We start from the raw sequence: 27,540 nt of genomic DNA, 5'->3' as shown, positions 1-27,540 counted from the left end.
ACAATAAGATGTATTGTGAAGATAAATGTAAATTAATAATAATAATAGTAGTAGTAGCACTGCTAATAATGATTATAACATTTTTCATCTTAATATACCATAGCTCTGCCTTAATTTGTTCAAATATTCTGCCTCTGTAGCAAAATACACATGCAAAATACAAATGCGTGTAAAAATGATATTCTGATGCTCGCTGATGATGTCAGAGACCTGAGCAAATTTAATGGCATATAAACTGTCAATTATGAACATCCATTGTGACTCACGTCTTCTGTCACTTCAGTGGAAAACTCAGCTGCACACATTTTTCTAGGATGCTTGAAGGATTTTCCAGAACTCTTTGTGGTGGCACATATGTAGAAAATCTTAAAATATGTGGAACAAAATCACAATGTGTCAATTATTTAACATGATATCAGGGTGGCGTCTCTTCATGCTTTTGTGACAGGTGCAGTTTCACATAGAGATGGAGACAGTGATGCGAGTTTATCACAAATAAAGGCTATAAAGTATGCTTTCAAATTATTGGAATATTTCAAGCAGTTTATTGCACTCCAGTGTATGACTTATTGCTGAATGAGTCTGTCAGAATGAATATATGGCCATCATTTGGTGAATTGTTCCAACACCTGAATTATGATGAATATATAACACTACAGGACAAAATAAACACTTAAAAAATATGGCCAGAATGCACTGCTGTTTTTAGTGGAACAAAGTTATTTTTGTGAGATGCAGCCTCGCCTCTTACACTCTGCAGGATTTTAGGGCTGCCACCTGAAAATATACACACTCAAATTTAAAAGCTCCATGTTCACACATACAGTGGATTAATTTAATAAAAATCTAATTTTACAGATAACCCCCTTCATTTTAAGAAATAATTGCAATAATTAATAAATAACATTGAATATGTATACAATTTTATGATAAGCCTATTATTTTTTATTTTGAATGCTTAAAAGCATGCCATTTCAGTTCCATGTCCTCTTTTTTTCAAGCAAAATGTATTATTTTATTCCACTGGATGGCAGCAAGTACTAGAAAAAATCATTATTCCTCTGTCACCTTCCATCACATTATACTTATCTTAAATGTAGATGGTGCTATAACTAATTTTAGCACTCACCCATAGTCTTTTTTTTTGAAGTGCTAAGAGCATCCATACTGTTTTGTTGAATATCTTGACTTCTAGAAGCCTAATCTAGGTGTCTTTGGAAAGCAGAGACTCCCAGCTTTAAAATGATGTGTACCATTTCATCTTCAATAGATCAGAACATATTTTGCTGATGTTTGTTTCTCATACTTTTTCTACCAAACATATTTTGTTCAAAACAATTTTGACATAACATTGGATTATTCACCCACTGTCAAAGACTTTGAAAACCCCTGTTGGATAATATCAATGGTTAATAACCCTGTAAAGAACCCACCCCCACCCCCTGTTTTTTATGTATTTTTTAGTCTAGAAAGTCAAAAACTACTTATTGTATTAATGTACATTTAAAATGCAAAACTTTTTATCTGACAGTTAGGTTTATGGTTAGCTAAAGGCTTAGGGGATAGAAAATATCATTAGTTCAGTTACAGTATAAAAACAATAAAAATGTGTGAAAAGTCCCCACCATGTCAGAAAAACGAGTGCGTTGAAGTCTCAGTTCCACAGTACATTGTCTCCCCCTAGTGTTCTAGCCAAGAAAGATCTTGGCTCAGAAATGTTAAAGGCTGTTCAAGATTTGAAAGCAGTATTGTGAGTAACAGAAACTAAAGAAGAATACGTAGAGAGAAAGGAATAAAAGAAAAAGAGAGTCACTCTGGTAGGTAATGAAGTGATACAGAGACTGCTCAAAAAAGACAGGGGTAGGTGTGTGTGCATAGAGGAGAGGAATACTTCAGATGAACTGTAGACTCTTAACAGGATTACCCAATATTGGAAAGCTCAGGGGCCATAAAGCAGGATAGCCTGCTTAAACAAAGTAGTTTGTTTATACTAATAAGGAGAGTACTAGAAAAATTGTTGCATACGGCATGATCAAAATCTTACATTTCGTTATGTGTAATTTAATATTATGGTAATGATATATCAAGGGAAATGTATTTTTGCTGAAAATGTTACCCCAAAAATAATAATAATCCAGTGAATTAAATACTTTAAAAAGTGAATTCTCATTTCATTATTTCCCTTGTATATTTGTAACTGTGGAAACAAGACATAAAATAAGATTATTAATGACAAATGAATGATAAGTTTGGCATCAATGCAAAAACACCTTTTCACATTAATTTAAAAGTTAATTTAAAAGACTCAAAACAGTTATGCTGTATTAACATGATTGGATAAGCCATGTTTGAAGCCAATGTAAAAGAGCTGATATGTACAGATATGTATATATCCAATAGTCTTACAATAGAAGCCTAGAGGCTGCAAGACTGCAACACTGTTTCAGGTTATGTGTTCTGCTTGGAGTCGGATTGTTTAAATAACACTGCAGAAACACCTGGGCCCAGAGGCCATGTTTTGAGTCGTGCTGCTTTAAAACAACTTGAATAAATCCACAGACATTCTGTAAGAATAAAATTGTGTCTTTTGCTTCTCTCTTTGCTCTTGCTGTTTCAGCTGTCACTCAGGTTTCAGTGGTCCGCAGTGTGACACTAAGGAATATAATGTTCTGTATGTGGTGCCTGGCTCTGGAAAACTACGCTACGTCATCATCGCCTCTGTCATTGGAGCTCTGCAGGTGGCCATCATATGTGTAGTGGTGCTGTGGATCACCCGGTTAGTATAAACACACTTACATACACATTTAAACCAAACCGTTATTTTCTCATTCTGTTACTGCTGAGAAATATGAGGACAGCTGCCACCTGGGAAGCTGTCACACACCTACACACAGCTTTTAAAGAGTGAAAGTTCCTGCCAGCAGGAGTCTGCTGAATAACACACTTCACACTCTGCGAAAGGTCATTGTTGATGGCTGTGTGGTAGTGAAAACTAAATCACTGCCAGCACTAAATAACAGTAATTCTAACTTTACTGGAGAAGTAGATTTAGAGTATACAATACATTTGTGAATAATGTTAGATGGTAGAATTTATTGATAGATGATTTGACCATCTTCTGTCTGAATATACAGTTAGATTCAATTATATCTACATGTGTCTAACTTAGCATGTGTTTGTGGATTTAAGATGAAAGATAAAAGTGTGATATTTTCATCTAAAAAGTTAACCCGCGGGCAAGCTACTCTTCAAGCTCCGCTCATTTCCATTCATGCGCATCTGAACTTTGGAGACAAACGCTTATGCAAAGAAATTTCTCATTCTGAGGTGAACTCTGACCTGCAAATTCAGAAGACAAGAAGATGTGTTACCAATAGTAGATCGAAACGCACTGACCTCTTGGCTCAACACAAAGAATATCGTACATATTTCAAAGAGTGTTTTTATTGTTGCAAGAAAGTGAGTAGATGGAATATTTTGTCATTTTGATTATTGTATTATGTGCTATTTATTATTTATTATTGATTGAAGCCAGAAGACCTCGAGTGTGACATCATATCCTGTCTGATCCGGTGTCTAAAATAATTTAGCATACTCAAAGCCTAATGTGATTGGGGCTTTATAGGTGCTCTGAATAATTCAAGGTGTCAGTATGAAGTCCAAGAGACCACTGTCGATAAATATGAATACAAGTTTACTTGGTGCACTTTTAAAAGTAAGTTCCTAAAATGAAATTAAACATATGTTGTTAACTTTAATGTAATGATAAAGTGATGTGTAAACAACGGTTTAGTGCAGGTCTCAGTGCAGTGCAGAGATTTCCAAGATAGGGATCATTGACAATATAGTTTTCCTTTTATCTTCGGAAAAATGTGTCTGAGTTGTTTAGAGGTATTTTGGTGCACTTTAAGGTCTTATTATAAAATTCACAATATTGTCTCAGAAGTAATACCTGAAACTTTATTTTAAAAATAACCTATTTATATGACTTTGCAGTATGAAAGTACCTAACTCTCAATCAGCTTTTCTTTTTTTTCGGAAATATATCAGCCAGGCATTGGTGGTGATTAGAAATAACGTAAAACTGCCTGGGTGAAGACGAGTTATATAGAAGATAAGGATGTTCTTTTGCTTCCTTCCTCTACAGAAAGTGCCCACGGACCAACAAAGTCAACCGACAGAAGCAGAACACAATGCACTACAACTCGGAAAATACCCTGCGGGCCTCCACCCGCCTCATCTGAGTGCTGGGAGCAATCGTGAGAAGAGAATCATGGGAAACATGGACAGAGGACAGAAAATAAGCTCTCCGTCCCCACACAGAGACATTTCATCCAACAGGATGACGGGATGGAAAGGAGAGGATGATGGTGCAGATTTGAACAGAGGATGATTGGATACACACGCTGCCTTGCACCTGTGGCACAGGACACAAACAGAGAATTTTAGGACACCATGATAGCACAAGTCCTGTTACTTGGTTATGTATGGGTAATATTTCCAGTAGTTAATTTGTTTGTCTTGATGGGGTCCTTTTTCTGTATTGTAAATAAATAATTTATATCACACAACATGTCTTGTCTCTTCTTTTGTGGATGCCTTTAAGGTTAATGAAGATCTGGCATAATTTCAGGTGATTCTCGGGGTACTGGTAGAGATCTTTTTAAAACATAAATGCAATAAGGCTACAACTGTTTTAAAACCTTTACTAGATAAATATAGTTTTGTTTTGTTTTGCATTTTCAGACATTTGTACAGGTACTTGCCAAAATCACCAGTCAATACAACTGATACCTTTGGTCCTAAATCCGAGGATGAAGGAAGGGATGGATGGAAAGACAGACAGACAGATAGACAGACAGTTAGTTAGTTAGTTAGTTAGTTAAGTTAGTTAGTTAGTTAGTTAGTTAGTTAGTTAGTTAGTAAAAGTAAGTAAGTGACTGTGGAATTCCTGACATTCGCTGTCTGACAAAGCTCTTCCAAGTTCATCCCCAGACCAGGCCAGTGGAGTCCCAGCACTTCCTGCCTGGCTGACAGTGTTCTGTGCCACAGGGGTGAAAGAAATCCTTCATGGATATGAGCACATATTTGTCTAAATGTTTACAAATGTGTTTTTGTGCTGTTCCCACTTAGCAGACTCTGAATTATTAAGACTAAGTTTTTAAACAGAATGCAATAAATAATTGTTGTCGTGGTTACATTCTGATGCAGTATGAATCTTGTAGGCCTATATAATGTTACTGAAATAAAATGTGTTTCCTATATTGATTACTCGGTTAGTTATAGCATATGTGCTAGAGTTCCAGCAAAACTTAGGTAACATGTCTCAGGTATATAGTAGGCATAGTTTACATTCTCAGCAACACATTTACAATTTCCAAGTGTTTCAAAACGTGAAGCATTTATCTGACCCATTTCATTGCACCTTCATAACACACCTCAAGTCGAATCAATACATTTGCTTTTAGCTGAATGTTATTGCTGACTTCCTATTTCAGTGTATCTCAGTTTTGTGGAATGCCGTTAGGGAAATATATCTCAACTTCATACATGTGTACAGTAGTAGCCTTTGTGTTATGGCATATACTGTTTTTGTCATTGCAATAGGAGATAGTTCTCTGCTGGTTTCTTTAAAAATGTTAAAAAAAAAAAATGGCAGCAATATTGCCACGAGCACAAAGTCTTACAGGCACTGAAGAATTTGCATTCACATAACGTAACAGTCAAATTGAAGACCCTGTTACCAACAAGTCTTACATAAAGGCTGCAATTATAAATAATGCCAGCATAACTTCAGTCTGCTCTGCAGTAACATGCCTTTGCAAACTTGGAATTTTCCCATGAAGCTAAGACACAAGTCATACAATTCTGGGAGTGTGTGTATATATATATATATATATATATATATATATATATATATATATATATATATAATAAAATGCTTTGTGGTATTGAGTTATTTCTAGCCTGATTATGTAAAACCTTTATCTGCTAGTTTTAAGTATTATTTAACAAGTGTGACTCATCAATGATTAACTAAACCAACATGCACACATTCCAGGTTACTCTGTGGGGCAGTGTTCTCTGATTTGTATGACTGCATGGAGTTATGTGTTTTTGTGGATGTCCATGTGTGGATGTGGGGTCGCTTGGGTGATGGTCTTTTCTTTGTTTCCATAATCTGAGCAAATGACAGGAAAATGCACTTACCCCATTAAACTGCAACATAGGAAACATTTGCACCGTTTTTCTTTGTGTATGCGTGTGTGTGCATACAGGGAGCCTGGGAGAGGGACTTTTAATCTCAAGTAATGCAGGGACAATTACCTTATGGTCTCAGGAAATGAACAGATGTAATAGATTAATGTTTATTTTTTGTTAGATTCTTCTCATTGTCCTCTAATAACATTCCCTTGTAGCAGTTATATAAGATGAACGTTATTCTCTCTCTATTGATTGTCATTCTCCAGAAAATGACCTCCGGTCGAAACAGAATAATGTGGCATGTTTATCTTTGATACAGGCTCCACACAACATTTCCAGGTGAATGTAGGAGCACTTTTTTCACAATGATTACTTTCATGGCCACTGATCTATGAATGAGTTATTGTCTTTTCTTCTCTTTGTTCATTAAGTAACAGTTGAGCCAGACACTTGTGTGAAATTCAACATTTTAAGTTTGCACCTGGTTCTACAAAATAAGCATTATATAGAGTTTATACATTAAGCCCCTGGTCAGGCTGGGGGATCAGCAGTCTGACCAGCTAAACCAGCTGCACACCAGCTTAGCCAGTCTGAGAGCATAGCTAGACCGGCCTAAACCAGCTAAGACCAACAAACTATTTTTTCAGTAGGGACTGCTTACAAGATGAATAAGGTGGTAAAATGCATCAATGATAATGCATTTATATATTATTCAGTCACTAAATTATTATTACTATGAGTTGTCTGCTGAATGTCTTGTGTTTATTGTACTGCTATTTTGCACTGCAGGTTAACTCTGTTTTGCCTGAGAATAATTAACATTGGGGGCAGTGGTGGCTCAGTGGTTGAAGCTCAGGGTTAGTGACCAGAAGGTCAGGGGTTCAAGCCCCAGCACCACCAAGATGCCACTGTTGGGCCCTTGAGCAAGGCCCTTAACTCCAGGTTGTTCTGGAGGGATTGTCCCTGTAATAAGTGCACTGTAAGTCGCTTTGGATAAAAGCGTCTGCCAAATGCATAAATGTAATTGTATTGTAAAATATTTTGTTTGGCTATGTCTGTCTCTCTGTGTGTCAATAATGTATTGTGGTTGCTTTGTTTATCTGACATTTCTATCTGACATAAGTGCTCATCTTAAATTCTTCTTAAACTTAAAATCAATATTTACTGTTTCCTATAAATTCTCATCCCTGGCCAGTAGGTGGTGGTATGCACAAGAATGCAAATCACCAAAAACAAACGAAGAAGAATGTGATAGTGGAGATAGTGGAGTTCTGAATGGCATAATATCCAGACCACTTTTACTACTTCTACTGGCATAAATAATATGAGTAGTATGGTAGTATGATATTCCAAACTCAGCCATTGGTAGAACATAAGGACTTCAATATTGATCTGTTTCTCACCCACATCTATCATATCACTTCTGAAGATTAGGTAAATCTATCAAGATTATAGTTAAATTTATTTAACAACAATAGAAGTCTATGGTATGTCCTAATTTAGATAGATAAGTAAATGTAACAGCCCTGCTTGACCCGCTCCTTGTGGGATTAAAACCAGCGTCTCTGGCATGGGACGTGGGCACGCTAATGAGGAAGCTAAATGCTACAGTCTTTAGCGTCAGTCACTAGTGTGCCAGGATAGTGAGGTTAACACACTGCACAGCTACCTACCAGCTGGCTAACGTTACACTTACCTCCCTAAACCTTACTCCCATCCATGTCACGACACCACTGTAACCGGTCCTGCTCAACCCACTCCAAGCGGGATTCGATACAGCATCTCCGGCATGGGAGGCAGGCGGGCTTGCTAATGAAGAGGCTAAAGGCTACAGCCTCTAGCATCAGTCGCTAGTGCATCTCTTGAGTCCAGGGGAGTGAGGTTTACACACTGCACAGCTACCTACCAGGTGGCTCATGTCACATAAAAAATAAGTAAAGTGTGTGTGTGTGTGAGCGTGTATTTATCACTTTGTGGGGACCAAATGTCCCCATAAGGATAGTAAAACCAGAAATTTTTGACCTTGTGGGGACATTTTGTCGGTCCCCATGAGGAAAACAGCTTATAAATCATCCTAAATTTTGTTTTTGAAAATGTAAAAATGCAGAAAGTTTTCTGTGAGGGTTAGGTTTAGGGGTAGGTTTAGGTTTAGGGGATAGAATATAAAGTTTGTACAGTATAAAAACCATTACGTCTATGGAAAGTCCCCATAAAACATGGAAACCAAACGTGTGTGTGTGTGTGTGTGTGTGTTGGGGGGGGGGGGGGTTGGGGGTACAGATGAGTTCACTGATTTCCTCATTTTAACATGTGACATTTCTCCAGTCTGAGGGACAGCTTAGGAGAGGAGATTCATCACGAATATTTGGGTGGGTGTACACTCTGTGTGGTGTGGGGAAGTTACAAACACTATCAAAAACATGCTTCATTTTGAATAGAAAACCTATATTGAAATTGCATTCAAATTTGCCTGTTAAAATTGTGCAACATGCTCTGGAAGACTTTCACACACATACACATCACTGACACTTTGCTCACATTACTCTGATGGGCTGGGCTAACTACCACAGCAACCAGGCTCCTCCCCAGGGTGTGTGAAGTGTTTTGAAGAAGAGTGTTGGGAATGCTGTTTTAGAGAGGCGCACAAGGCAGGAGAGAGTGCCTGTGAGAGTGTGTATGTCAGTCAATCCAACCACACTCTTCAAAACCCTTTTTCTGCAGAATCCCATTTACTCACTAGCATTGACTCCAGGATGGGTGAAGATTCCTCTCACGCTAAGCAAAGCACAGCCACCTTACCCAGGGAGGAGAGCAGCCCGATTCCACCTGCTCCAGCCATGGATGCTCAGGATCTCCTCATCTCGAGCTTCAGTCCTAGGTCGGCACACTCTTCCCCCGTTCACACCCTCAGCCGCCTGGGCTCCAAATCCCCCACCATCCCCACGGCTACTGGGGGCCAGATAAGCGCCATCACGGTGGTGGCTCTGCTCGACAAGCTGGTTGTGATGATCGAGTCAGTGCAAGAGAACCAGCAGAGGATGGAGAAGAAACAGGCTGAGCTGGAGGGGGCAGTCAGGGTGGTGCAGGGTGACGTGACCCGGCTCGCCAAGAGCCACATGTCCACGGCCAACAGCGTGGCCAAGCTGCTGGAGCGCTCGCGCAAAACAAGCAACAATGTGAAGGAGGTGCGGGAACGTCTGGATAGACAGAGCAGCCAGGTGAAGCATCTGGAAGCCAACCACACCCATCTGCTCAAGAGGAACCACTTTAAAGTGGTCATCTTTCAGGTAAGTGGACAAAGCAAAGCAGAAGAGATGGAAAATTGTGTCTTTCTACACTTGAGGAAGCTTAGATTACAAATATATGTCCATCTAGCTTAAAGTAATTCTGGCTTAAAGTAATAAAGTTTAGTTAACTTTTTTAATTTATTTACAATAACATATATATATTTGAAATTCGGCCTTACATGCTTTTTTTTAGATCCTTTAGAGAAATGAATAGCAAAAATTGGGATTTTTGGAAGGGGATGTGCAAAATGGCAGCAGAAAAAAATCTGATTTGGGGGGTTTTGGAGGGTTTAACTGTTGTTTGACCGTGCATCTTGAATGAAACTCAACAAGTGCATGGGAATTCTCCCTGTGACTTCAGCTGGAGTGAAATGTTTGAAGTATGTACAGAGGAATGCTTGTATGTGAAGGTGCAATTGATGTGTGTGTCTGAGTTTGTATTGATTTGCATTGTAAAGGAGTGTGCCCCAGCAAAATTCTAACATCTAACATCTTTCTTACAATAATGTCCACTAATCATTTTGATTACAATTAACTCTGCAAAAAATAAATAAAACTCACAAACATTTTAAACAAACTGAGATTGTTAAGTCGGGTGTTCTGGCTAAACCAGCTTAGTGACTTCTGGTTTAGTTTGTTTGCTCTAATCTGCGATCCTGTAGGGAGGAGCTTTGTATGTTTAGTTAATACCATTGTACGCAATCAGGAAGTGCTATTATACTTTATGGCGGTTGGTTAATCTGAAGGGCGCGTCATGTTGATTTAAGCAGCTGTGTCAGGCACTTGCTTTTTAGAATAGTATTCTTATCTGATTGCCCTGGAGCGAGCCACTTGCAGCTCTACACGCTGGGACAATGATCTTTAACTTGTAGTAGCAGGTAGAGGCATTTCTTTTTTTTTATTATCCCTGAGAGGTTTCCTGAAGCTAATGTTATTCAATACCATAATGTGCTAAATGGCAAAGATATCGAGATAAACTGAATAGATATGAAAATACCAAACCTTTTATCAGGCAGCATTGTTATGAAATTCTAATTATCCGGATTCACATTACGTCAACACACGATCACTCTAAATAACTAAATAAGTAAGCAGAAAATGGCTCAAATGCATTCATTTCCCATAAGAAGACATCTCTGTAAGGCAAAAAGGCCTTTAGTTAATAGGTTTTGAGCCACTATGAGTCTCCAATACAGTCTTCTTCTTTTTTCAAAATGCTTAATTGTCCATCAGTGTTTTCCAAAACAGGCTGAGGTTAACATATTCTTAGTCTCACTTTAAGCTCATTCATTCAAAAAGATTACATTGCTAAATGCTCAAAGGGAAACCAGTCCCTTGTTTATAAGGATTTTGGGGGGAAATTGCTTTATGTCTTTTAATAGGAGTACTCCATCAGTGTAGAGAGAGTCCAGCTGTCAGAAGGGTGGGACGTGGGGTAGAACAGTGAGGGTAGATGGGAAATGCTCATTCTCACTCTTAAACATTCCATTTTAGATCACTGGTAGCGTGTGAGTTTCCAAAGTGTTATGCACCCTGTATTTAGGGTATTAAAGCACTTTGGCATGAGTGCAGGCCTGCAGTAGACTCTAATATCTGCAATTTGGGAACATAGCCGAAAAGGAGAGCTCACATGCACCTAAATGAGGACACACCATAGACTTCTATTGTTTTGTTTTGTGTGTGTGTGTGTGTGTTATAATTATAATTACTGTAAACTTACTCTAGATCATAAGTACGATGGTAAAACATAAATAGTACGAGTTGGCTCATTCAGAAACTTACAACTTCTGCTCCCATTGAGAAAAATAAACAAACCAACAATGTAATTATGATTTTTTTTAGTTTAACCCCAAACCCAAATCTAATCCTAAAGTCTAGTTCCTTACAAAAACCCTAAACCTATCAATGCTTTTAATAGGGAAAATAATTTAGTGTACCACAGAGGAAAGAAAACATCAGGGTTTAGAACGAAACGAGGGAAGCATATTACTGACATATATCAGTCATTTGTATTCAGGGCTGGAGCTGGCCAAAGTGATGCCTGTCATACACAAATTAGTTAAATTAGTTCATGCAACTGTGCTGCTATAACCCTAAAAGAAAACGTTTAGCATTTTTCGATATAAAAAAAAAATACATAAAATACAAATACATGTGAATATTTTTCCAAAGAAGGACATCCCCAAAGGGATGTTTTGACAGATTTACCTCAGTTTTGAGGACACTTTGTCGCTAAATATGTACACAAACACATACTCATTTATATGGGCTCCCTTACAAAAATTGAGAGTTCATGGCAAATTTGCCACTAAACTTTTTCACATGCAAATGAGCTTTGCTACAAAATTTTGGAAAATGTTCCATTGTTTCCAAGGTTTGCTGCAGGTTAACCACTACTGGTGAAGAGCTGCACACTTCGGCAAACTTTTGTAGCGAATCACAACCTCATATGCATATGAAAATAATGAGAGGCAAATTTGCAGCTAGTTTGTCAGAACTCTGCTGCACTCATGTTGTTAGTGTACTGAGGGACAAATGCATATTTTTATAATCACAGAGAGGCACATATGTTTAGTAAGTCCCAGAGAGGCACTTGTGTGTGTGTGTCTGAAACTGCTAATAGATACTGTCAAGTGTTTTCTGCCACTGAGCTAGATTGTTCAGTTGTTGTAGATGTAGAATATTTTGATTGAACACTTTGACATGTGGTAAAGCACCCCACAGAGTGATAAAACAGCACAGTATGTACAGTACTTTTCATTTTTCTGATGGGACATTGACATTCACTTGTCTGGCATCGTAGTGGCAGGTGATGTTTCACATTTGTTGCACATTTTATAATATAAAGATCAATACAACAGTCTGTAATTCATTGAGTTACACTAAAAAGAAAGTGTCAGTAAAAACACTTTTGTTTCCTCTGTTTTGTCTTTCCATCTCTTCATTTTTCTGTTTTCTCTTTGTTCATGGAAAGTGATGTCCCTGAATGTATATTAACACCACGAAAACAATGGTGCATTGATCTGTCGAGTGACCGCCCCTATGACACTCGATTGACATTTTAAGTAAATATGAAACACAAACATGAAGGAGAGCTGTCACAAAACTGTTTAATCTCAAATGTTTGCTTTGGAAGAATAAGAGCTCTATTCCTCTTTGGTTGTGAATTTTCTCTTTTTTTGTTATCTAATGGTGCTCACCCAGCCTGTGCAGTAATAACAAACTTTCTGTGTACTGTGCAAAGGCATTTCAAGATTGAAGGTGTGGTTTGAAAATACAAGGGCCTAAAGAAAGAAAGAAAGAAAAAGAGTAAACATGCTGAATTTGGCTCTGTGTGTGTGTGTGTGTGTGTGTGTGTGTGTGTGTGTGTGTGTGTGTGTGTGTGTGTGTGTGTGTGTGTGTGTGTGTGTGTGTGTGTGTAGAGACACACCCTGGTCAACTGTCTTGTTTCCCCTAACAAGCTCTAATGATCTTCAATAATTACTGCCCATTTAGGCCCCTATTTGTTTATGTTTAATGCATCATTGCTATTTCAGTGTCCGCAAAAATACCTCAGAGTAGATTCTCGAAAATTGTGGCTCTATGTGCTAGGGCTCTTCACTGCACACACTTCGGCCTTTGTGTGTTTGTGGTTGCCAGCACTTGTAAAAGGGCCTTTAAATGTGTTCATGTTTTTGGAGGCAATAGTTCAGACAACTGCTCATTGCTTATGCTATTAAAAAACAATTGTGAGCTGCTTTTGCTAATCTCAGATAAAAAAATATTGGTTCTGTGTGCATGTTTCCATGACATCTGGCAGCTTTTCTAAAAGTGGTGTGTGCTCATCAACGGCAACATACACCTTAAATGTCTTCACCGAAGCCAAGTTTGGCAAGCAGCATGATAGATGGCAAACATGAGGCCTTTATGATAGTCGTAAAACACATTTTATTACTATTAAGTTTTTTGGAAAGAGGGATCATTTTGGCAGAGCTGTCTCTGCAATGGGCGTTCACAAAATATTTGAAAACTGTCATTTTTTACACCTTTGTAGTTGCTTTGATTCCCCTCATTCATTCAGCCTCTGAAATCCTGTTGAACATTTTTCAGGGTTTATTTTGGCCCAGTGGTGCTGTGGAATGTCTTCACTGTGATAATGTAACTGCTCAGATCCAACAAATGTCCCTTATGATTGACCGGTCCATCAGCATTTGCTTAGTTTTGCGTTTCACAGAACACAGATTTCAAATCATACGGATTTTGAATGGAATGGGGGTGTGCTCAGAAGGGAAACAATCCAAGAGCCAGTGTTTACTGGCCCTCTCATTATATGAAGGAGCTTTTTATAGTGAAGAGCAGATTCTGATCATTAGAAAACATTCAGGCTCATTATTTTGGCACAATAACCCACAGGGTTACACAACAAACCTCATTCTTTAATAAAAAAAAAAAAAGCATGTTTTCCTTTAAGATTTATATACATTCGGGGGCCTGGGTAACTCAGCAAGTAAAGACGCTGACTGCCACACCTGGAGTCATAATTTCGAATCCAGGGCATGCTGAGTGACTCCATTCAGGCTTCCTAAGCAACCAATTGCCCGGTTGCTAGGGTGGGTAGAGTCACATTGGGTTAACCTCCTCATGGTCGCTATAATATGGTTCTCACTCTCAGTCGGGCACATGGTGAGTTGTGCATGGATGCTGCGGAGAATAGCGTGAAGCCTCCACATGTGCTAGGTCTTTGCAGTAAGCCACTCAACAAGCCACGTGATAAGAAGCGCAGATTGACAGTCTCAGATGCAGAGGTATCTGAGATTCGTCCTTCGCCACCCGGATTGAGGCGAGTCACTACGCCACCATGAGGACTTAGGGCACATATATTATCTCATTTTGTTTAAACTACAAAGAACATTCATGTTAATTTGAATGTGGATTGTGTTGATTTTCTCTCATTGTTGATGTCCTGATGACATGAGTGTTCTAACGCTGAACATTGGCAGACGTGGACTCCAAATCAGAAAAAGTTTATTGTCATATTGTTTAGGATATAGTGCTGTTAGCATACCCACAATGAAGTGCATGTTAACTTCTAAACACTGTACTGTACTAAGCTAGACTTATTAGGCTTCCCTGAGCTCAACCCTCTACCAATAAAGATTCACCTCAACAGAAGTTTGAGAGAAAGAGAGAGTTGGGTGGGTGGGTGGAAGGAGGGAGAGTGATTTAAGTATGAAAGTGAGTGCACCATGTATGGCCAGAAAGAAAGAAAGAAAGAAAGAAAGAAAGAAATTATTTGAAAACAAAGCATGATATTACTTCAAGGCAATGGAAGAATGTACTGTAGTGAAGGAGGAAACAGCAGATAAGCATGACAGATAGAGTGAAGTGAGAAGGGAACAGTGGAAAACAAATTGATATATGAAATGGGGGAGAGCGCTCTCCTCTGCTTGGGCATGTTTTAGCACTCTGTACTAGATTTCTGGTTTGATAACTCCTCCCTATATCTCTATACTAAAAAACTCACAGCAGGCATGCACAGCTACCAGATACAACATTTACATTTATTTGTTCTGTATTTTAAAACTCTTTACAATTCTCAAGGATATATAATGAATCCAAAGATTTATTATCATCCACATGATGTGTTTATGATGCTTCACTTTTTCACTTGGAAAAGCAATTTTAATGTAGATGATAATGAAAGTTCAGCAGAAGTGTACTTATTGCATCCTGCTAATTTAAAACAAACACTTCTGCTACTTACCCTCAATTAATTTAGCATAACCCCTGCATTTGTCTCCACCTCTTTCTCAATCAGAGTGTGTCTTGAATCAGGGTTAGGGCTTGATTAGGTTTAGTGTTAAAATCAGGGTTAGGATCCGACTGAAGTTAGGGTTAGGAAGTGTGTAGCTAACCAAGCTGAAGTGTGTAACTTGTTCAGTGTTAAAATACTTTCCCCTATCCCAATTTATGAACCTATAAATGAGCCAATCGTAGGTTAATTTCCTCGAAAACAGTTTGCTTCCCATCCAGCCCGACACAACATCTTTGACTCTACCAATGGCATGAGTTGGGACAATCTGTTTGTTCAGTCAGCAGATGGGTAGCATAATCGGTAGACTGAATGAAAACAATGTTTATTTTTGCAGTTCCGTTCAGTGGTGTAAGTGGCACAGAGGTTACACACTTCAGCTTTGAGAAGAGTGCTTGACTGGAATTAGCATTAGATTGGGGTTATAGTTATACTGCTGTTAGGATTAGAGTGGCATAGGTCTGGCATTAGGTACAGATAAAGTTTAGTGTTAGAGTTAGATTAGAGATAGGGAAAGATTGGGATTAGAGTTTGGTTAGACTGGTATTTGGGTTTCAGGTTAAAAATGGTTAGAATCAGGGCTACGATTAGTATAGATTGCAAGAGATTAGCCAGGTTCTTAGCTAGGAGTTTAACTAGGTTTTTTCATGCAGAAATGAATTGCAAACTCCAAGCCACACCCATTCTCTTTTTCCCTGACTTCAATATTCAATTATACAAACTTAAAAACTAGTAAATGATTATTTACATTTGAGGGTATTCTTTGACAAACTCTTCTAAAGATAAAAAGATGCATATGATCTTCTCTTTTGCCAGTGTGCTAAGTGAGAGGAGGTTGGGTACAATGAGCCTCTGAAATGTCACATGTCAAGCCCTGTGAACATGAAATTGTGCACACAGGTGTAGGTGTTATCAGACACACTCAAATAAATACTGTTTAATTAGAAAAATTATACTTGAGGGAGCATGACTAATCATGTGATTAATTCAAGCATCCAGACAGGCAGAGACAATGAAGCTTCTTGAAACAGATTTTGTGAGAGGGAGAAGGAGAAAGAGAGAGAGGGGAGGGGGGTGCAATTAGACCCCACTTTAAGACCACAATCTTACTCACACAATTATATGTACTCACATCTCCTCAATTCAGACAATTAAAATTCAAAATTGGAGATGAAACGTGAAACAATTAAATTATCTTCATTTCGACAATGCAGTCAACCTCTGTTATGCTAAGCTCACAAGCACAAACAGTTGAAGGTCCACAGATGGCCCTCTAAGTATTAATTTTCCATAGTTTTCACCACAATGCTGCAAATTGTAGGCTTTGATAGCACATTGCTTTGCCCGGCATCTCACTGAACTGTGGGTTCAAGTCAGTTGGCTATTGCTTTCCATTTATTCTCTCCACCTGCAGTAAGGCCAAAAATTCTCTGAACTTCTTCCACACATCATAAACAGGTAACGAATGAGCGAGCACATTTTTTCTGGTGTGTGCATGTGTGTGGATTTGGTGGCCTTCAAACAAAAATCCTGCCTAGTCTGATGAGGCAGCACATGTGGGCTGTAAATCACGTGTTCTGTGTCTCCATACCAGTCACACACACACACACACACACACAAGTGTTGTGTTGTGTTGTGTTGTGTAAGTCAGCATAACTAATGTGAATGGGGCTAATTCAGAGGAAAGAAAAACTTGAAATTTAGTCTTGTACGCATTGTCACGCAGCCACAAACAGATAATCAAAGCATGTGCAGATAATAATGACTTATTACCATGTTGAATTGACAGTTGTAGAATAACAATCTCAGGATGAGAACATACCACACCAAGGGAGAGACAGGAAGGTAGAAGAAGAGAGATGAGTAGACTACTGATAGTATGTGCATAGGGCACAGCTGTGATGTGAATATTGGCTTTTAATTGTAAACACGTATCAACATTTGTAAGCAGTTTTTCATCTGGAGTAAATGTAACAGGAGAATTATAAATGAGATTTAATTCTGAGAGGTTAGTTAACTCAATTAAGGCTTTTTATTAAACCACATGTATTAAAAATGAATTCAGCCTTCCAAAATGATGAATTATACCCCTATTGTATGAGTAGATAGATATAGATATATATAGGTAGAATAAATATGCATTTTTTTAACACTAACATCATCTCTTTACTCCAGGGGTCTAAAGACAAAAAATCAAGTCAGGAATCTTGGTGTCACTTTGGAGTCAGACCTTAGTTTCAGTAGTCACAGCATGGCAGTAACTAAATCAGCCTACTATCATCTAAAAAATATAGCCAGAATAAGATGTTTTGTATTCAGTCAAGACCTAGAGAAACTTGATCATGTATTATTCACAAGTAGAGTGGACTACTGCAATGAACTTATCATGGGCTTCCTAAAAGATCATTAGACACCTGCAGCTCATTCAGAATGGCGCTGCCAGGATTCTCACCCAAACAAAATAATTTGAGCGTATTACTCCAGTCCTCGTACATACCTCATACGTCCTTCCAGATACATTTAGAATTGATTTTAAAGTACTATTACTTATTTATAAATCACTCAATGGCCTAGTCCTAAATACATTGCAAAACTGCTTGTTGTCAAAACAAGGTGAGGCACTGTTTAGCTATTAAGCCACCGCAGCTGGAACTAGCTTCCTGAAAAGGTCAGATGTGCTCCAACAGAAACCACATCAGTCCAGACTGTAAACACATCTGTTCAGCTGTGCATTGCTTCACTGAGCACTGTGCTGCTCTTACCGATTATACTGCATAATTTTATTGCTTTATTCTTTTTTACGTTTTATTCATTTTTTTATATTTGTTACTTTTTTAATGTATTTTATTTGTATCCTTATTTTTTTGTTCTTTACTGTTTTTTAAAAAAAAAAATTATATATATATATCATGTATTTACTTTATCCTTTTATGTAAAGCACTTTGAGTAGCCATTGTGTATGCAATGCGCTATATAAATAAACTTGCCATGCCTAACTAACAAACACTAACAATTTCTTTCCAGTGGCAAAAATAACTAATTTTTTTGTTAATTATATTTGGTGTCCTCCAGCCTGTTGTCCTGTCTGATAAATATGAACAGTTTATTTAATTTTACTACACAGATAATGTTTTTATTAGTCAGTTTCTAATCAATTTTAGTAATTTTATATTATTCCATATCGTGGTTCTCTCCCTTCAAATGATCTCAATAACACTTTCCCTTCAGTTCAAACACAATGGTCATCCATTAGTGACACATCCTTCCTTTTGTGTCTTTTCCTGTGTCTTTTATTTCTAATGGTCTCCTCCTCTATTGTTCTTATATTTGTCTTTCCTCTGTTTCTTTCCTGTGTTTTACCCTACCCTTGTGCTGTCTGTTCAGGTCCTACGAGGCTCACACACACATGCACAAACCAGTCACTCATCTATTTCGATGTTTCCACTCCAAAAAATCCGGAGGCCTCCAGTGATGCACATTAATTATCCAGACTCCCATTACACACTGAACCAGGGGTATCGGCATGTGACACAATGTTTTCAAAAGTTTTCTCACTCTCTCTAGTTCCTCCTCCTCTTTCTTTTTCTCTGAGGCTCATAAGGCATTGCGTATTTAGGTAAAGGTTGAAATCTGAATAGCAAATGTCTTGATTTATCACCTGTGGCAGGGTGGAGGGTGGGGCCGGGTTGTAATTATACACACCCGGTCCCTTATCAGGCTAATTAAGCCTCCGAGAGGGATAAAGGCCGACTGCGGAGAATAGTGTGGGAGAGAGAGATAGTTTACGGACATGTCCGTCATGTGTGTGTGTGTTTGTCTTTTGTTTAAGTTCATCATTAAAATATTATTTATATCACCAAGCTGGTTCTCACCTCCTCCTTTCCATTGACTGCTCTACACTAACATGCTACAAGACACATGCCTGACAAACAAGTGTTAAGGAACGGTGATACAGAACGGTAAACTCAAAATGATACCGTATATAGAATGGTATAAAATCTGAGGTAAGATCAGCTTCACCAAAGAACTCAAATGATGAGTGAAAAGTTAAACTTTTTCTGAACAAATATGGTTTCAGGTCATAAAATTCTGAATGTATATCAGAATCAGAATGAGCTTTATTGCCAAATGTGCTCATGTTCACAATGGTGTGTGTGTGTGTGTGGGTGTGTGTGAGCGTGTATTTATCACTTTGTGGGGACCAAATGTCCCCATAAGGATAGTAAAACCCGAAATTTTTGACCTTGTGGGGACATTTTGTCGGTCCCCATGAGGAAAACAGCTTATAAATCATACTAAATGATGTTTTTTGAAAAGGTAAAAATGCAGAATGTTTTCTGTGAGGGTTAGGTTTAGGGGTTGGGTTAGGTTTAGGGGATATAATATAACGTTAGTACAGTATAAAAACCATTATGTCTATGGAAAGTCCCCATAAAACATGGAAACACAACATGTGTGTGTGTGTGTGTGTGTGTGTGTGTGTGTGTGTGTGTGTGTGTGTGTGTGTGTGTGTGTGTGTGTGTGTGAGCGTGTATTTGTCACTTTGTGGGTACCAAATGTCCCCATAAGGATAGTAAAACCCGAAATTTTTGACCTTGTGGGGACATTTTGTCGGTCCCCATGAGGAAAACAGCTTATAAATCATACTAAATTATGTTTTTTGAAAATGTAAAAATGCAGAAAGTTTTCTGTGAGGGTTAGGTTTAGGGGTAGGGTTAGGTTTAGGGGATAGAATATAAAGTTTGTACAGTATAAAAACCATTATGTCTATGGAAAGTCCCCATAAAACATGGAAACACTACGTGTGTGTGTGTGTGTGTGTGTGTGTGTGTGTGTGTGTGTGTGTGTGTGATAGGAGAAACAAGCAAGTGCACACAGACCATTATAGTGAGATGCAGAATATAAAACAAGGTAAGAGTATAAACAGACATACAAAAAATAGGACATATAAAATTGAATGGTGTATGTACATGTGCAAGTGGTAATATACATACAAAGTTTGCACTATGGGAGTCCTGAAGACAGTTTAATTGTTCATGTGGAAAATGGCCAGAGAGTAAAAACTGTTCTTGTGCCTGCTGTCCTGCCGCTGAGTGCTCTGTAGAGCTCGCCAGAGGGCAACAGTTCAAAAAGGGAATGGGTAGGGTGTGTGGGGTCCAGAGTGGAGACGTACAGGTCTTGTAGGGTGGGCAGGGGGGCACCAATAATCCTCTCAGCAGTCCGAACTGTCCGTTGTAGTTTCCTTCTGTCTGATTTGGTGGCTGAATCAAACCAAACAGTTATAGATGTACACAGGACAGACTCAATGCATCCAGTGACAGGTTGAACTTCCTCAGCTTGTGAAGGAAATACAACCTCTGCTGAGACTTCTTCACAATGGAGTCTATGTGGGTGTCCCACTTCAGGTCCAGAGAGATGATAGTGCCCAGGAACCTGAATGACTCCACTACTGCCACAGTGCTGTTCAGGATGGTGAGGGGGGGAGTGCTGGGGGATTTCTCCTGAAGTCCACTATCATCACCACTGTTTTGAGTGTGTTCAGCTCAAGGTTGTTGTGACCACACCAGACAGCCAGCTGTTCAACCTCCCATCTGCATGCAGACTCGACACTGTCGCGGATAAGAACAATGACCGTTGTATCATCTGCGAACTTCAGGAACTTGACAGAAGGGTCCTTTGCAGTACAGTCATTCATGTACAGGAAGAAGAGCAGTGGAGAGAGAATGCATCCTTAAGGAGCACCAGTGATAATAGTGAGTGTCCCAGATGTGATTTTGCCCAGTCTCATTAACTGCTACCTATCTGTCAGAAAGCTATTGATCCACTGACAGATTGTGGTTGGCATGGAGAGCTATGTAAGTTTGGTTAAAAGAAGACCAGAAATTATTGTTTTGAAGGCTGATCTGAAGTTCAAATACAGGATCCTTGCATAACTCCCAGGTCTGTCGAGGTATTACAGGATATAATGCAGTCCCATGTTGACAACATCATCCACAGACCTGTTTACTTGGTAAGCAAACTGAAGGGGGTCTGGCAGGGGTCCAGTTATGTCCTTCAGATAGGCCAAAACCAGTCTCTCAAATTACTTAATGACCACAGACGTGAGAGCCCGTATGCTGACTTGCACAACACAACACGTGTGTGTGTGACCGGTATGGAGACATAGAACACGTGACTTACAGCCCACATGTGATGCCTCATTACACTTGGCAGGATTTTTGTTTAAAGACCACGAAATACACACACACATGCACACACCAGAAAAAACATTTGCTCGCTCATCCGTTACCTGTTTATGATGTGTGGAAGAAGTTCAGAGAATCTTTGGCCTTACTCCAGGTGGAGAGAATAAATGGAAGCCAATAGCCAACTGGCTTGAACCCACAGTTCAGTGAGATGCCGGGCAAAGCAATGTGCTATCAAAGACCCCAATTTGTAGCATTGTGGTGAAGACTATGGGAAAGTAATACTTAGAGGGCCATCTGTGGACCTTCAACTGTTTTTGCTCGAGAGCTTAGCATAGCAGAGGTTGACTGCGCTGTCGAACTAGAGAGAATTGAATTGTTTTGCATTGAATCTCCAATTTTCACTTTTAATTGCCTGAACTGAGGACAAGTGAATACATAGAATTGTGTGAGTAAGACTGTGGTCTTAAAGTGGGATCTGATTGTATCTTTCTCTCTCTCTCTCTCTCCCTCTTACGCTCTCCCTCGCTCTCTCTCATCTCTCTCACAAAATCTGATTCAAGAAGTTTCATTGCTTCATTGCTTGGATTAATCACATAATGTAGTCATTAAGTATTGTGATTTTTTTGTTGTTGTTGGGGAGGACCGGAATGATGATGGAGCATTTGAAGCACATCCTCCTCACAGACCACTGTGCAGGTTGAGTAACAGGAGGGGGAGAAGCGGGGTTCCAGGAGGTGTTAGTGTGTTTGTGAAGTGAACGGGGGATGGGTGTGAGACTTGGCTTTTCAAACCTGCAGTAAAACACATTACGTTCATCACTCATTTGTTTATTCTTTACAGTGCGAATGGGAGGTGTCCTATATACTTCCTATATTTCCTTTGTCAGTGTGTTTCTGGCCTGGTGGTACAATATTTTATCCCTACTTCTGTAAGCATCCTCTTTGTCATGACGAAGCTGTCTGAGTTTTCCTGTAAACTATGGTTTATTGTTATTGAATGATAAAAATGTCCTAGGAAGGAATTAACATATCCTCACATAAACTGATATGTCACAGTATCTATGAGCTTGTCCAGGTCTGTGGCTGCAGCTTCAAAAACACTCCAATCAGTGCAGTCAAAGCAAGTTAGTAGTTCCAGCTCTGCTTTATTAGGCAATCACTTTACAGTCCTTTCTACAGGCTTATCTGATTTTAGTTTCTGCTTGTAGGTCTGTAAACAGTTGTAAATAGTTTCTGATTGTATTTAGTAAACCGTTGTTAATAGTATATAGATATTTAAAATATGCACTTTTCATCTGACAAGACCCTCAAGATACAAACTAAATAGATCTGAACTGAATCAACATATTGTGGAATCAATTTTACAGATATTTTCAGCTAAACCACTAAATGTATTCTGCGTAGTAAACATTTGTGGTAAAATACAGTCCTGAATTGTATTGTTGACTGAAAAAAATTATATCATAGTCTAGCCTAAGTTTCACAATATCAATAATGATGAAATAGAATCCAAATATATAATATATATACAATATGAACCAGGTTATCAGAAATGATATGCTGCTACTTACAGTATATACAAGAACTAACAGAACTCCCATCTCTAGTTTCCATCTCACTGTGGGGTGTTATTCTGTACGTGTGCTCATGAAGAAACTGGTTATCCCAGCGTTAACACAGGTTTTGACTGGATCTGTGCCCTTGGGGTGTTACTGGGTATTCAAAAGCATAACATTAACAAAGTACCCAAAGTACCATCCCAATGGACTGTTGCTGTTTTACATCTATCACAATGCAAAGCTATAAAACACATTTATCTTTTGGAAAAAAGTTCTTCATCTACAGTATCAGTCAGAATGACATTGGCATTATTTGTTAAATGTAATAATTCCTTCACTGCAATTTGCAAATGATCAACACCTTGTTCATGGCACTGTGTTTTGTGCACAAGGGCAGGGCATGGGAATCAGGTTACCATTATGATGTTATTCTAATTTACAATGCATAATTATACCTAGCAACTGTGAGTGCTTTGAATGTATATTAATAATGCTGCATCTTTAATACAGACTAAAATATCTGATTTATTTCTTCAGCTTCTAAATAGTTCAGATGTAGCCTAATATTCTGGATTGGTGGGGTCAAATGTAATACCTTTATTTTAATAACAAATGTCCAGTGGGGGACACATCAGTATCGGAAGTATCGATACTATAGTATCGATCCGCCCATCCCTAACGAAAACAGATTGCTATGACATCACGCCTCACATGTAACCGCGTGCGCTCTGAGTGAGAAGGGTATCCCTGAGGTAAATGATGTAGTAGAGAGAAAAGTAAATGGATTTTGCAACTGTTCTTTTATATTTATAATACTTAATTTTACATTAGAAATTATTATAATTATACATATTTTTCTACATTGCACATATCTACTGAGGTACTTCAACCTGGGAATTAACATTACTTGCGTTTGAACATCATACTTTCGGGTCAATCTGCGTAATTCTAAAAATAAAAATAAAGAAATTATGTGTGTTTCCGTTGAAGCAAAGAATTGTGTGTTGTGAGTGCCAATGAACGATGCATCCTCCCAATTCCTGTGAAAGACGGTTGCATTCGGAGTGTCCTACTAGCTTTTCTGAAATGAGGTTGTGGTTGTCAAATGTGACCTCCGGAGCATGCAGCCTTCAAAACTAGACACAGCCTAAGTTGCAGCAATAGGGTGCAGACTCTGACTTACTGGGAGTGTGCTGAGTGCCATTAGGAGGGAGCAGGTAAGCATGCAAAATCTCCATTTGTCCTGCTAATCTGCCCATTTTGAAGGCCAGATATACATTTGACTCCTTAAGTGTGTGAATCGTAACTCCTGTAGCCATATCGGCAGAGGGATGTGTCAGGGGTTTGCATTTGTGAGGGCAGAGTTGAGGACAAGAGGGTGATAAGAGAATATTCAGCACTGTGTGTGCGTGTGTGCGTGCGTGTGTGTGTGTGTGTGTGTGTGTGTGTGTGTGTGTGTGTGTGTGTGTGTGAGAGAGAGAGAGAGAGCGAGAGAGAGACACGATCAACTCTGTCAACTGACACTGAAGCTCTTGAGGGTTTGAAGCGCTGGTCACATGGTTTAATGAATAATCATGAGACAGCCCGTTCTCATAGGATAAGGCCACACACTCTCATTAATTTTTATTTGTCACTGATGATGCTGACGACAATGCACTATAGTACAGGGACACGTCACATCATGTTGATTTTAAACCCGGAAGACAACAATAGGGCATGAAATCCCTAAACTAAACACTTTCATCTTAAAATAAAAAAATAATGGATACTTATTTTGTCTTCTATCATGTGTTACACATGATAAAATGTCATTTAGAGTTTCATGACCTTTAAGGAGCTATATTTACTTGATCTAATCCTTAAAATTAGCCTTGTTTGTGTAACTTAATGTACATTAGTCAGGTTGATTCATTGGTATTAAATAACTTGTTTGACTTTAATCAAACCATTTCATTTATATGTTACCAAATTAAGCACATTTTTAGATTAGCAATTCTTTTTCCAGTGTAGTATATTTAGACAACTATCTACAATTAGCATTACAAGCAGGTCTTTACATATTCAAATGCCTTATAGTCTTTCTTAAAAAATAAATTTTCCTTTTCTCCAATTTTAGGAGGACAATGAAATCCCCTCCACTCTGCTCACTAAAGATGGTATGGCCACCTTTCAGGATGAAATGGTTCCATCTGCACCAACTCCACACACTGATCTAAACTGCTCCAAAGACGAAGGCCTGCAGACCATCAGCCTCTCCTCTAATGAGGAGGAGGACAAAGGAGCAGCAAGCCCCCTGGCAGAGGGTGGCACAGATTATCTGGTAGATCTGCATGAGGAGAGCCTCCCAGACTTTGGAAGTGAACGTCTGGAACGCTCTCGTGCAGACAAGTTCAAGCGCTCAAGTCTGAAGAAGGTGGATAGTCTGAAAAAGGCCTTCTCTCGAAGCAGCATCGAGAAGAAAATCAACAAGATTGTACCTCCAGAACGACTTGAGAAGATCAAGAAAAGCTTCACCCCGAACCACCCGAAGAGTCCCACTTCCCAGAGCTCATCCTTCAAAGTCTCTCCAATGACTTTCAACATCAAGAAGGTACGAGATGGAGATGCTGACTCTTCTCAGCAGCCTGAGAGCTCACCCAGGAATCTTAGCCCAGTAGAGGTGCCCTCCATAGGGGGACCTGATGGTGAATTGCCACTGCCTGAGTTACACTCGTTGGGGGAGAAAGTGAATGGAGGTGGCCATCACACTCCCTCGACTCCAGGCAGCGCAGATGGTGAGGTGTCTATTACAGAAGGGGGTGGAAATCTTGATAATGGTCCCTCTGTAAATCTAGCTGAGGAGGATGTGGAGAGACAAGATGATGATGCTGATGACAATGAGGAAAATGTGGAGGAGGGAGAGTTGGAGGAGCAGGAGGAGGAGAAAGAACCAAGACCTGTGGGGGAAGCATCTGCTCCTCCCATGTCAACTGCCGTTACTGTTGAGCAAACTTCTTAAATTTATTAGTTGCATTCTAATCTTTATACATATGACTTCAATCTACTTTGAGACTTTGGGAATAATAGACCCCATTTACAACTGGTATTAAGAGGCATCTTGGGTGATCCGATCACGTGGTCAGTTGAGACACATCAATGTTTAAACCTGGTCAAACAAATTTGTCTCCTGTGACCACTTGTGTGTCAGAAAAGATAAAGAAAGCAGCAACAAAAAAAAAATGGCACAAAAGCAACATATCGAGCAGAATTGCTCATTATTTTAGTGGATTACCTGTATTAACCTGAGCTGCAGATGTTCTGGCTTCTCATATGTGTCTGTACAAGTTGATTTCAGACACACTGAAGAAGATCCATGAAGTTCTCGTGCTTGTATCTGCTTTTTACATTTTCTGATTGGATGTTTATTTCCTTTCAAAGCTGCTCCTAACTGACAAGAGTTTAAACTCTTGTTTTAGCACAGCGGTTGAATGACAGGTGAGGTGCACTTTGCTGCTGCCGGTGTTGTGCTGAAATTAGCGCTTTATTTAGCGCTGACCACATGTGACCAGATCACCAAAAACGTAATTTTTTAGGTTACACATGGTATTAAGGTAAATCTTAATACCATGTGTAAATGGGGTCAGTGTTACTCGCTTCTGCCACTGGCATCTTGTCCCCAAGCTTGTTTAATGTTAAATAGCATGTATGCTGATATAACTTTTAATTAATCCCAAATATAATGTAATGATGTAATAAATAACATATTATACTAAATTCAGATATTAAGAATGTTCTTAATTCCATTTAAATAGATTCTGTAAAAAGGTCCAGAGAATGGTACAGCAGTCTAGACAACTGGTCACAATGAAATAGCAAAATAACTAAATTTTCCTGTGGAAGCTGTTGAATAACATGAAATTTATTGAACTGCAAAGCCTGAACTCTCTTTCCCACCGGGCGCATATTGTTTGACTCAGATTGAACACATACTTATTGGCTCAGTAGATCGGCGCCCCCCCATGTGATGCCATCCTAGGCGCTTGCCTTTGTCACCCAATGGTTTGCTTATCATAATGTTATAAATAAACTGACCAATCAAAATGGATCTTCACATGACTCAACGTTATCTGCTTTTGTCAAAAATGCAACCACAAATGGCAAAACTGAGGCTGAATGAAATTTGATCAGAAAGATTATAACATATAGGTAGTCATCAAGATAACCCGGAGCGGAGATCATCTGTGTATGGAAGCATAATTACCAGCAGACACACATAAAGGCTAATAAAACATGATATTTGAATCCACTGCAATCTTTTATTGGTTTGATCTTTCAATACTGATTTACATATTTTCCTTAACGAAAAATGTCCTCACAGACCGCCACTGGTGTCTGGCTTTGTGGGAAGTTTGTTAACAATGTTTCTGGGGGAAAGCGAGCACAACTGGCTGCCATCTACATGGTAACCTTCAATTACTGCTGTAGCATGGCAAGGACACGCAAAAATACAGCCTGACAATTACAAACATACAA

At 38.9% G+C, this 27,540-nt stretch overlaps 2 protein-coding genes across 3 annotated transcripts in view; both read left to right on the top strand.

Annotated features, from left to right (window-relative positions):
• Positions 1-4,563, top strand: part of LOC127659137 (tomoregulin-2-like) — a 98,607-nt gene extending 94,044 nt beyond the window's left edge. For both annotated transcript variants that reach the window (XM_052148806.1, XM_052148805.1), the window contains exons 9-10: positions 2,618-2,776; positions 4,148-4,563. In XM_052148806.1, coding sequence (XP_052004766.1) covers positions 2,618-2,776; positions 4,148-4,244 — 256 coding nt within the window. In that variant the 3' untranslated portion in view covers positions 4,245-4,563. The remainder of the gene's footprint in view (positions 1-2,617; positions 2,777-4,147) is intronic.
• Positions 4,564-8,829: 4,266 nt separating this feature from the next.
• Positions 8,830-27,118, top strand: LOC127659339 (caveolae-associated protein 2-like). Its single transcript, XM_052149117.1, has 2 exons — positions 8,830-9,491; positions 25,145-27,118. Exons 1-2 carry the CDS (start codon positions 8,958-8,960, stop codon positions 26,024-26,026), a joined length of 1,416 nt encoding a protein of 471 aa, XP_052005077.1. The 5' UTR covers positions 8,830-8,957; the 3' UTR covers positions 26,027-27,118.
• Positions 27,119-27,540: the final 422 nt, after the last annotated feature.

Source organism: Xyrauchen texanus, chromosome 18 (assembly GCF_025860055.1).
Source record: "Xyrauchen texanus isolate HMW12.3.18 chromosome 18, RBS_HiC_50CHRs, whole genome shotgun sequence".
NCBI classification, from domain to species: domain Eukaryota; kingdom Metazoa; phylum Chordata; class Actinopteri; order Cypriniformes; family Catostomidae; genus Xyrauchen; species Xyrauchen texanus.
The sequence above is the reverse complement of the archived record's forward strand: the minus strand, read 5'-3'. Positions and strand labels throughout refer to the sequence as shown.